Source organism: Lathamus discolor, chromosome Z, assembly GCF_037157495.1.
Source record: "Lathamus discolor isolate bLatDis1 chromosome Z, bLatDis1.hap1, whole genome shotgun sequence".
In the NCBI taxonomy this organism is placed as follows: domain Eukaryota; kingdom Metazoa; phylum Chordata; class Aves; order Psittaciformes; family Psittacidae; genus Lathamus; species Lathamus discolor.
Window position 1 is genome coordinate 77,223,535 of NC_088909.1, and position 12,699 is coordinate 77,236,233.

A 12,699-nucleotide genomic window follows, 5' to 3' on the forward strand; every position below is an offset into this window, starting at 1 on the left:
GAAAAACACTCATGAAATAAGTAATACAGCGTTTGCTGGAAAATAATACATCAAGACTTAAAAACATCTTATACTGTAAATGTAGTTAACATTAATCAGACTAAAAATCAACATGAACACATCAAGCTGGTTGCACAAGTCAACCGGAATTGTGAGACTTCAGAATCTTACAGATGTCTCTAAACTTTTCAGATTTGGTAAGAAACTGTGTAAGATTATCCCAGCAGTCACCTACACAACAAAGGCTCAAGGAGAAACAAACTTCACCATGTAACAATAAATATATACACATATATGTATACCTGCATGTCATACACACAGTTACTATACATATCTGCATATGAAAAACATGGCTGATTTTATTTTTTTTTAATGTGTATGAACAACACTATTTCACAAGTAGTCTAAGAAGAAACCAAGTTCTTCTGTGAAGGATTATTAATTCTTCTGATTAACCACAAGGTGATGCTATTGCACTTACTATTGAACTCCAACATCTTTTTGTTAGGGAGTGGATGGAATGCTAAGCATACCCAATAGAGCAGACTACAAACCTGCTGGAAAGCAGAGTGGATTACTTTCCTTTCATATCTTAGAGCCACATTTCAATAGGTTAAGCTGACTTCATCTTCATGCCTACCTCAGCATTTTCACAGCCAAGTTCAGAATTAAGAGTTCATGGACTGCAGTTTTCCCAACCAGGATTTGTATATGTGCTTAGAATCTCATATTTATGTACATATTAAGACCAAAATCCAATCGACTTCAGCTTTCATTCATAATTTAGAATAATTATAAAAGTATTTAAACAGGCCTGTAAATGCACAACACAAAAAAACTGGAACACATTTCACTACGAGGGATACATTTCTCACTATGCGAGTAGTGAGGAGCTGGAACAGGTTGCCCAGAGAAGTTGTGGATGCTCCATCCCTAGAAGTGTTCAAGGACAGGTAGAACAGTGCTTTGAGCAACCTGGTCTAGTGGAAGGTGTCCTGGACCATGGCAAAGGGGTTGGAACTAGATGATCTTTAAGGTCCCTTTCAACCCAAACTGTTCAATGATTGTATAGAGTCATAATTTATAAATCCAGATCCATTTGACATTTATTGCCAAGTTTAAATCAATCAAGCTTTCAAACAACAACTAAGACAGTCAGGTATATATTTAACAATTATTTACGTATTTTCATTGGCAGGAGAAGTCCATATTTAACATTTATGTATGTATTTTCAATTTGCTGTAACTTTGTTAACTATACATAAAACCTGTAACCAGGGCAATGGGCAGGAAAAGAGATAACAGAAGCAAAGTGGAGAAATATGTTTTTACTACTGAAAGCAGGTAAGGAGTTGACAGTATTGAATCACATTCAGCTTAGGAGTAAACAATTTTCTAGCTCTAATATATTTACCAACCAAACACCTGCCTCTGCAGATCACCTTTATTTCTGAATATATATCCACTGACATACAATACAATGTCCCAAGCAATCTACTGCTCCTTTTGTTCGGATGCCAAACACCACTTGAGAGAGTGTACCTCTCCAACACTGCTCTTTTTATATAGTATTAAGCTCACTGAATGTATTTTGAAGAAAAGTCCATTCCAAAGCCTCCTCAACCTAACTCTGCCTACTGTTAGCCAGAACTCAATAGTCAAAGCTCCACTCTTAGCCTGCTTTACCTGGCAACTTAAGGAAGAAAACTGTATCTAAAAATAGGTTTTTCATAGCCTATACCTAACCCTAATTTTCTAAGCATCAACTGTGAGTGAAAAATGAGTCACTGAGTGTTGGTTAGAGAACAAACTCAGGGTATCACCTGTAAATCAACTTGAAGGTTTTTCTCTGAAACCTTCTCTTTCCTTGGCTTTCTCTGGCTTGCTGGTTTTTTTTTTGGCACTGGGGCTTGGTTTTTTTGGGGGGAGAGAGGGAGGTTGGCTGTTCCTTTGTTTTTTTTTTTTATTTGGGGGGGCTTGGAGGGGTTGTTTGGTTGGTTTTGTTTGGTTTTGTTGTGGTGTGGTTTGGTTTGGGAGGGCGGGTATGTTGGTTTGTTTATTAATTTACGGTTCTTCTAACTGTTCTTTCAAAGCACTGTTCAACGTATCCACAGAATTACTGGGCAAGGGTAGAGGAGAGCACTTCCTTTTTGTCCTTCATTCAGAGAAAATCCAGTTCAGTGGCATCCTTCTCCACCATCAGGGCTCCTGGTCATTAAGATAACAAGAGAGTGCGACTCCTTTTGCAGCCCATCCACAGAAACTCTACATATCCACACATTACCTGATTTCTACCTCAGGTCTCCTTACTGCACCTCTCTTTCCAAATCTTGCCTTCAAACAAAGAGCTAAAGATTCATGACACAGCGTTTTTGGAACACATATAATTAAGTAATTCTCTCTGCCCTGTTTTTTTAAGTGTTGCTCCTACAGGTGCTGTATAGAGTCTAACCAAGGGCACCATAATGTAGTACAAGTAGGTCTGCTGTCAAAACTTTGCTATCAAGGTGCCAGGTAGAGATTGTTTTGTCACTTGGGAAGACTTTTTGGCACTATCCCAGGCTTGGAGCTGACTGGGTGGGAAGAAAGCAGGCCTAATTTTCTACAGTTTGACCAATGCCCAGACCAAGTGAGACAAGCATGCCACATTTTAAAGGGAGTTTTAAAATAGGAATATGAAGAAAAAAAAAAAAAGAAAAAAATGTCTTGCTGACTAAAAGAAAGTGAATCTCTTCAGTAGCAATCTGTTCTCTGCATATGTCATGCATATGACTAAAAGGCTATCAGCCTTACAGAGCATCTGGACTTCACTTCTTTAAAATCTTAACTATAGCTGAATACATTCTTTATTTTCCTCCAATGGTATTACTACACTGCTAAGATATAATGTTAAATCAATTGTCAATTTAAAAGATTAAAATTATTACAATTGTGCAATTGTTTGCATCCCCGTGGAGCAGGTAAACACTGGGTATGTTAACTCAGCACTTCCACACCATACTACCATATTTCTTTGAAAAATAATTCAGTTTTAATAGCTGGACTGGATAAGAAGTGTTTAAAAAGTTTGTATTTTTATTTTATAAATTTAACACTTAAAGAATTTATGCATACCAGCGCAAGTCAACTTTGCAAATTACTTTTTTCATTAAATACAATGAAATTTTCTGAAGAATAACGACACCAGAGTCTAAAACAGATTATAAAACCATCTTTCAGTTTTAAATGGGTTTTTTCTAACTAAAAGGCAGATTTTCCAACAGTGGTCATTTTTCGTATGTGGCATGGAGTGAATAAGGTACAATGCAGAGCTGGAAACACCATCATCACCGTTTGAGTTCCCTTACTGTGTACAGTCTCTGTATTACACAAATTATTTCCATGTTTACAGGCTGTTAGATACCAGACTGGGGGAAGTAAGCAGGGAATGAAGTCAGAAGTTAGGTGTTGGGTGTCCTTGATTTTACTAACTCAGCTTTGCACAACAGTACAAATTGGCCTCACTGCCACTGTGCACTGGTAACTTGGTTTAAGTGTTTACCAAGAAAATCAGCCACAACACACTCCATCAAAGCAAGACAGACTGTGACACAGTAAGAGTAACTTTATAAAGCCGTATTATTCAAAAATATTCTGTAATATTTAGTTATTTGTGGGATTTTTTTACCCTAAATGAAAAAAAGAAACAACAAACCCACCACACACTATGCACCAAAAAGTCCTTATCACCATCTCCTGCTACTTTCCAACTATTAATATATCATACCTGCAAAAAACTTTCTAGGTTGGTTCTTTCCTTGAGAAGCAATTCATATTCACTCTTGCAAGTTCTACGGATATCATCCTTCTCATTTGCATGTCTTTGCTGTTCTTCTTTCCACTTCTGCTGAGCAATACGAAACGTTTTCTCAGTCTCTGCCACTTTCTGCTGCAGTTTTTCATTTAACACTATTGTTTAAAGAAAAGAAAGAAAACAAGTAGCACTGCAAAGCATGTTAAAAAAAAAAAACCAAACATAAAGATCAGTTCTCCTGTGTATTGTGATATCCTGTTGGACACTGGAGCATTAACACGTCCAGCACTGGACAGCACCACCTTCACTACAAAGAAACAATCAAAATTGGTGCTCCTGTAGCATATTTCAAACAAGGACATAGAATGCCTCAGAGATTCTTATAGACTAAAACTCTTCTCCTCTTGGAAAAGAATAAAAATTAGCAGTAATGCTTTGAAGTGAAGTCTCTATCACATGGAAACCTTAATTTCAGACTTCTTCAACATTTGGCCAGCTTATTTTGAATTGTATATTTCATATAGATGTTAGCCTGTTTCAATTAATTTGGAGGTCAACTTATGTGACAGTAAAGATAAGCACCTGCCCCATGAAAGGGACTGTAGAAAAACCTAAGCCAGGTTGGGCTAGCAGGCAAAGGCTTAGCTTTTCCAAGGAAATATAATGCTCCTCAAGAGTTTCAAATCTCCAGCAAAGCAAATGCCCTGATAGGGGTACATTTATATACTCCTCAGTAAAAGTTTAAATGGTGCAGAAACCTTCATTATCTATGGCTGTTTACTCAAGTAGTCTGACTTGGAGTTTTATTTTACAGATTTGCTTTCAGATGAAAGTACTTTGGATTAGCTTTACATTTTCCTGAATACAGCTAGCTACCACTGGCAATTAAAAGATCATCACTTTCTAACAGACTTTTATTTCAAATTCATCCTCATTTTCTGAAACTTCTTCTCAGTCAGAGAAGGATAAAACGAACAGAAGAGGCACACTAAGACAACACAGAGAACCAGCGGACACGATGGGAGAGGATTGTCAGACAGCAGAAAGGCAAGCCTGAGAGCTGCAGAAAAACAATCTGTAGGAAGTACTGAAGAAGACAAGGCACAAGTGAGGTATTCTGTACAAGAAACAGTCAGGGTCACATCAAAGCACTAAATGAGATGAGGAAGGCTCCAAGTGACCCGGGAAAGCAAGCAGGAAGTTTTAAACTATGAAAGAACTGACAAGCAACACCATGGTAATTTGACTTCTTTGGCACCTGTCATGGAAAGAAAAACAAACAAACACACACACACAAACCACAAAACCAATGTAATTTACTGTCAGTTAACAAGAATTCCAACTACTGATTCTGGTATTAAAGAAACTAACACACATACACATTTAACAAAACATCCTTGCTTCTGCAAAACCTCTCCTACACCCTTTTTGTTCTCCAGTCTTATCACACACAAGAACAGTCCCTTCACGAAGCTGACAGCCATGTACTGTGGTTCCTTCATCTGCAACAGTCCCTTTTGAGTTCTGCCTCTTGGTGCCTGCATGTCACTACTTTGGTCCCAGCCCCTCCTCACGCTGCAGCTCTGCTGCTGTCTCTTCCGCCATCCCTTTTCTTCTCCTCTTCCTTCACTCTTCCTCTTGACATTTACCACCCTTTCTGAAACCTGTTTTGGCAGAGATGCCATGCGCTCTCTGATGGGCAGTTTGGCGCACTGTGGTGTGTAGGTTTGCCAGCTGTGGAGCTGGCTCAGACCAGCACTGGGCAGACCCAGACCTCTTTCCTCCCACACAGGTGGCCCTGCAGACCAGCACCCACCACTGAACACACTGTCTGACACAGCAGTCAATGGGTTTTCCAAATCAAAGTGAACCACAAAATGAGATTTAAAGTACTTTAATACATACACACTACTCGTTTCTAAATTGGCAAGAAGTGAGCATGTAAAGAATGAAACAGCTTTCCCCTAAGTGAGAAATTAGCACTTGAAGTCTTTAGCTTGCAATCACAGGGACATTTCCAAAGGGAAATAAAATGCATTCTTCCAATTTGCAATCCATAAGATTTTTGTATGTGTGTGTCCTCCAAAGGATTGAACAGTTCAGCTTTCTAATTACCGTAACTTAAGTACTTGTAAGTCTCCAAATCTCCTTCCATTCTTGGAAAGATAAAAATCTCCAAAAGGAGTGCTCTAAACTCCTCATGAAACATAAAAGGTTCAGCAAACTCATAAATGCACCTCCTGTACTAAATTAGAAAGGTACTATACTTAGGTAATTAAAAATGCACCTCACTTACTTGTAAGAATGAGAAATATCTCTGTTGAGGATCAAGGAAATCTGAGTTTCTGAATACAAAACTAGCACGAAAAAGAATGCCTAGGTAAAAACCTTCCCTTCCATATACTACTGTCACTATATACATGTTCCATTACCTATAGAAAGAGAAACAAGAATGATAATAAGAAAAGAAACCAGACACAAGCAATGAAAAGCTTGAAACGTTTGAAAAGATGAAAGAAAGAAGCAGTATGATGAAAACTTCTGGAAAAAAAGTTGTTTGAAATAGTGCAAATGAACAGAAATCGACTGGTTTTTTTCTTTTTTTTTTTCCCCTGAAACAGAAAAAGAAGAACTGCTGCACATAGTGACAACCAGGATGTGGAGACAGCCACCAGGATTACAATTCTGTACAAGAACAGCACTGAAAGAAGGAACAATAAAAGGCAAGAGGCAAGAATAAAAACGGTTGATTGGTTTAACAGGTTAATTCTAACTGACATGAGATAGCGCAAGTTTTGTAGACTCCTATGGGTTTACAAAAGCAGATGGACAAGAGAGGGGAAAAGTAAGAGAAGTCCAAGAAAAACAGCACCAACTATTAATTTAATTAATCATTGCTTCTCACTTGTTTTCCCAACTTGTACCTGACCTAGCCTTTGTTGATGTTTGCTTTTTTGAAACTTACTTCGCAGTTCCACAAGTTTGGTATTTGCATCACTTAACTCCTCTTCCGCAGCATACATTTTCAGACGACCATCTTTTCTGGCAATTGCCAATTCATACTCCAGATGCTGTCGAACAGCCTCTCCTTTCTCAATTTCTGACCGTAATTTGACTATCTGGCTTTCATAGTCAGACAGCTAGAAAATAAATTTGTTTCAGAAAACTGGCATCAATGCTCTTTTGACAAAACACGTTACAGAAATACACCTACAGAATATTTTTTAAAGATACTTTTAATCACATTTACAGCTGCCTTCTTAGTCCACTTCAATGTGAAATACAGACTTACAAATGCACACCTATGCAGATTGTAAGTACTTTTACTGGTTTCATGCAAACTAATGTTCCTGTTCTTAGATGAATTTCATGTACCTTACACATAGCCCTCCTTTTTTCAAAAAATACACTACCTTAAGAAAATACAAGTCATAATGCTGTCATCTCCCTGCACCTCAAAGGTAAAAACTGCAGCAACAGAAACATTATATTCCACAAGCAATTTTCTAGTAAGTTTCTTTTAAATTTAACACTTAAGAAAAACAATTATGTTGGAATGCTAGACTATCAGACATCTAATAACTCACAAGTATGTGTATGAACACAAAATTCAGCTCAATGATGTTCAGTAGTCACATCGAATGCTATTAAATTTAGCAGACAACAAACTAAGAATGGAAAATGCTTCAAAAAGTTATCTTATCCAGATTAAGAAATATAGTCCAGTCATTGCTGCTAAACTAGGTCCAGAAAATCAAGCTCAAACTATTTCAGCACAAGAAGGCAGAAAGTAAAACACACAGAATCACAGAATCACCTAGGTTGGAAAAGACCTTTTAAGATCATCAAGTCCAACCATTACCCCAATACTGCCATGTCCACCACTAAACCATGTCACTGAAGGCCTCATCTACATGTTTTTTGAATACTTCCAGGGACAATGATTCCACCACTTCCCTGGGCAGCCAGTTCCAATACCTAATCACCCTCTCTGTGAAGAAATTTTTCCTAATATCCAGTCTAATCCTCCCCTGGCACAGCTTGAGGCCATAACCTGTTGTTCCTATCACATTCGTTACCTGGGAGAAAAGACCAGACACGTCCTTGCTCCATCCTCCTTTCATGTACTTGCAGAGAGGGATAAGGTACCCCTTGGGCCTTCTCTTCTCCAGACTAAACAACCTCAGTTCCCTCAGACATTCCTCACCAGACTCATTCTCCAGACCCTTCACCAGCTTTGCTGCCCTTTTCTGAACCCACTCCAGCACCTCAATATTCCTTCAGAACACCTACAAAGTAGCTCCTTGACTTCAATAATATTGCATGTAGGTAACTTAAGCATTTCCATTATCCACACCTATAGACTAAGTGAATGGGGAAAAACAGACAAAAACCAACGGCAAAGCAAAGCAAAGTAAAAAAAAAAAAAACCCAACAGTCACAAGTTTATCTGCATTGCAAACCAGAACAGGAAAATGGCGCTGAAGATCTCTGTGGACCCCCATCTTTCAAATTCTCAATCTAAGAGGGGTTTTGTTTGTCTGAATCCAGGCAATTCCAGAGAGAATTGCACAGAATCACCCTGCAGTTGATAGGGCAATGGGAAAACGAGTTACCTGCAGCACAAGGGCAAATCATTGTGGGAGAAACAAAAATTTCTTAATTTGGCTACACAACCCCATAATAAATGGATATGGAACAAACAGTTCCATAAACTTGGTTTATTCACTGGATTTGGCCAAAAACACATGAATGAATGGCCACATCAACTGCCCCTAGCAAACTGATAAGAAAGGAATTGTTATCTGTAGTAGTAATAATACTTCTGCACCAACAGAGTTTAAACCAGGATATGAGCTGCCAGATTGGCATTAGCAAGTCTAGCTAGTGTTTCTAGCAGCAACAAATCCAAATCTGATTACAACTACTGCTGTACTCAGTGCCCACCTTCTCTTATGTGTACTAGCGTGAAAGCTAATAAAAAAAAGATATAGTATTTTCTTACTACTACTTGATTTTAAAACTAGCTTACTACAATAACATCAGGGAAAACCTTTGTAATACAGGCTAATTATCCCCCTGTGAATGAAGTTCTTGTTAACAAATACGAAGTTACTGATGAACACGTCACCACATCTGTACATTATACATCATTACAGCTGTAGAAAACTGGTAACTTGCACAAGCTGAGATACTGCAAGACCACTAAAAGACATAACAGCTTTATTTGGTATATACACAAAAACTATGGTACTAGGTTAATGAGTTGCAAAAAACTTCTGCAGAATTAAAATGATACTCTAATATCCTGCAAAAAAAACCCCATAAATAACAACTAAATCTGATCTTTTTATGAGGCTACAGTCAACTGTGGCTTTTAATTGTGTCTCCAGGCAACATTACCTAACAAACCACTGGTAGTGGCAGCGACTCCTTTCTCTGGAGAAAATTCGCACTCTGCTTGATGCACCTTTAACTATCAACAGTGCCAGCAGCTATACCTCTGAACAGGTACAAAAGGTCTGTACAGTGCCACCTTCCTTGTTATTCTTCAGCTAATGACTGCTTTTGATAGTCCACTCTGGAGCATTATTTTAATGAAACAAGATCACATTTATTCTGACAGTAAAATAAAGCAAACGAAAGAAGTCCTTACTTCTTGATTGTGTTTAATGGTTAAGTCTAATTTTTCTTTTCTAGCTTGACAGAGTTTCTTTCTCAGATCTTCGGCAGTATACACTTCTGATTCATTGCTGTTTTGTGGTAACTGTGACTCACACTTGGCATTATGTAAGCTGCAAAATATAAATGTTTTAAAAAAATGTAAGTATTCCTTGTAAATTTTAATGCTCCTTTATTCCACTGATCAGACTGTGAGCTCAAAGTTCTAAACATTCACTTAAGCAAAATTCTGCCACACAGTTGTCATCATATTATTACTGTTCTTTGAAAAAGAGTTAAACAGAAATGCTTATTGTGTGAGATATGCTGCAGCAGGAACTACTGTTAGATACACACTTCAGATTTCCCCAAGTTGATTTAAACATAATACAGTTTTTATCAACTTTAATTATCACTATCATTTTTTTCAATAAACTTGCAGGATGTTTAAAAAAAACCATTATTCCAATCACATTAAAATGACTAGCAAGTTTTTGTTTGTGTCCTGCAGTAAGGCTCATTTTTCAACATGGATTACCATCCCAAAACCATTTCTGCCATGAAACAAATGTCCGTACATAGAACAAAAATCACTTTCCCACATTTTTTTTGCTTCAAAGATACATACATTTAAACTAGACACAAGCACCTGATCACAAACAATACAAACTAAAGTTCTAGTCCTCTAAAATACCCAGTATCTTCATTTCCACTATATCAATTAAAATCTAATTGGAAGCTAGCAGGAATAGCCCTTCAGCACCACAAGCAATATTAAAATAATCAAAACAAGCTTTTATAAGTAGAATGAAAAATAAGCATAAAAATACATATTCAATTAAAACAGCCCAGTTTAGTAATCTTATATGCAATTATTGCAACTTCAAACTGAACAACTTTTGAATTATTTCAGGAGTTTAAAATCAGTTTTCACATTATTTTATATATGTAAGACTGACTGCAATAATTAGTTGCTCCACACATAAGCACAACTTGCCAGGATCACTAAAAATGAAATATACTGTGAAAAGAAACATGATTATATTAACCACAATGCTGTCAACATATCACACAGAACTGCAAATACTAAAATAGCTTACCTCTGTCTACATGAGGTCTTAATTACAGAAATGTCAGTCTACTGGGATTTAATTATTTGTTACATTTAAAAAAAAAAATTACCACTTTACCCCTAGGTTTGTGCAGAGGCACCATCAACATTTTCCATGATTGAGAACTCAACCTTATGATATGTTTTCTACCAGTAAAGACACAAATGTCATCAACAGTGGGAACAGTAATTTAGATCAATTGTTGACTTTAAAGACATTACTAATAATAAATAATGAAATTTCAGGGTTCTAGCTGCAGCCTATAAATATTTTGTGATTTAATAAATATTGTCTTTTCTCCATTTATAAAAAAGATCTATGAGTTCAGAATATTTGTGTATCATCGGTAATTGTTCCGCAGGGAACAATTAGTGTGTTAAGTACAAATGTACTTAACACATTTTATATATTTAATAAATGAAGGAGATAAGGATCACTAAAACCTGCATGTACTACAGAAAAAAGCACAGGCGCATTTATTAGCTTTGAGCGTTTACTATGGGAGCTATACCCAGAGGAACCAACATGACTCAAAGGACAAAAAATCAGCAACAAGTAAAAACATGATTATATTACGCAATTCTTCGCTATTGCAGTAGGAAGATGTGGTGCTAAGCACCTGCAAACTGCATAAAAGCTTATGGATAACATATGTCTGAGAGACCTTTATTTTTCCATGGCTAGGGACAACATAAAATGAAAGAAAGGCAGTCATGTTGATATTGATTCAAGAAGTACCAATCTCAACTAAAGATAGCTAAAGGCCAGACAGCACCAAAGGTAAGAAAGCACAGGGTAGCAAGAAAACCAGAACCCAAATTGGAAGCTGGAGAGGACTAGGGCAAACAAACAAGAGTTATGAGAAGGGTAACCACTTTATTAGCTTGCAAGGAGGTCGTTTTGCCTCTTTAAACCTACTGGTGTATAATGCTTCTTTCATGGACAGCACATCGGATGCAAGCAAGGGAATGAGTACGTTTTCTCAAATTAATAAAAACCTTCATTTAAATCTCTAAGTAAAATACACTGGTTTGTAGAGCAATCTGCTTTCAAGAAAGCTATTCCTTTCAATGTGTCTATTATACAGAAATTAACCAAAGAAACCCAAACACTATGCAAGTATCTAATAATAAAACTTACACAGAGGAAAATTTAACTCTGCTTAACTGGACCAATTCAGGGGAGAGGAGACACCCAAACAAACCACAAACAAGTTACAAACCATCAGAGGTGACAGCAAATTAGGGACATTATAGAAATGCAAAAAGAACATAAAAGTATTAAGACACAACAGCACAACAGTAAGTACTGGGGAAAAAAACATTAAGAGCATTAAACACCTTTTTAAAATACCATTTTCTGCACAGCTTCTGAACTCACAATGCCATTACTGGAAAATTTAAAATATAAAGCAGAAAGCCCTATTTTTGCTCTTAGTAGACTTAAATTGAACCAGCTACTAAAAAAAAAAAAAAAATCAACTCTGAGGAAATACTACCATGTTAACACTTCATTATTTTATTTGACTACCTAAACATTTCCAATTACAACAGACATTGGCCTTAAGAATTCTTATTTCTGCAGTATTTTCTTTAATCTTCACAGCATTACCAGCACATGCAGTACTTTGTGAAAGCTTCGTATTACCTACAGTAGGAGATTCTTCCTTTCATATTCATACTGCAAGTACAAGTGCTACAAGCATAAAGCTTTTGGAAGCTTAAATCAAAGATTAAAACACACAAAATCCCTCAAGAGTTTCACAGCATGTATGATTTGCAGCCTAAAATGAATTCAGAGGATGTTTTGTATTTCCATCTTCATGTATTAATAGTTTATCCATTGTTGGTTTTGAACTGAAATACGTAGTTATTAGTTATAACAGCTTTTATCCAAGACACCATTTTTAGCAGTACTTTTAAGATTCCTCAAGAAAGCATATAAGCAGGTGAAACAGCTTTTGAGTTCTATGATGCAGAATGATTTTTTTAACTCAAAAACTATATTCATACTCATTTATCAATTCAGCTAGAAATGACAGCCAACAGAACACTGCAGAAAAACAGCTTTTCACTAGCTTTTCTTCCACATCTGGCAGAAAATACAGTGATTTTGTAACAGAGAGAAATTTTA

At 36.8% G+C, this 12,699-nt stretch overlaps 1 protein-coding gene across 1 annotated transcript in view; it reads right to left on the reverse strand.

The window, feature by feature from the left end:
• Positions 1–12,699, reverse strand: part of CCDC171 (coiled-coil domain containing 171) — a 144,580-nt gene that overhangs the window by 129,093 nt on the left and 2,788 nt on the right. The window contains exons 3-5 of the mRNA XM_065662549.1: positions 9,450–9,588; positions 6,759–6,933; positions 3,767–3,948 (exon numbers count right to left, since the gene is read on the reverse strand). Of these exons, the coding sequence (XP_065518621.1) occupies positions 3,767–3,948; positions 6,759–6,933; positions 9,450–9,588 (496 nt within the window). The remainder of the gene's footprint in view (positions 1–3,766; positions 3,949–6,758; positions 6,934–9,449; positions 9,589–12,699) is intronic.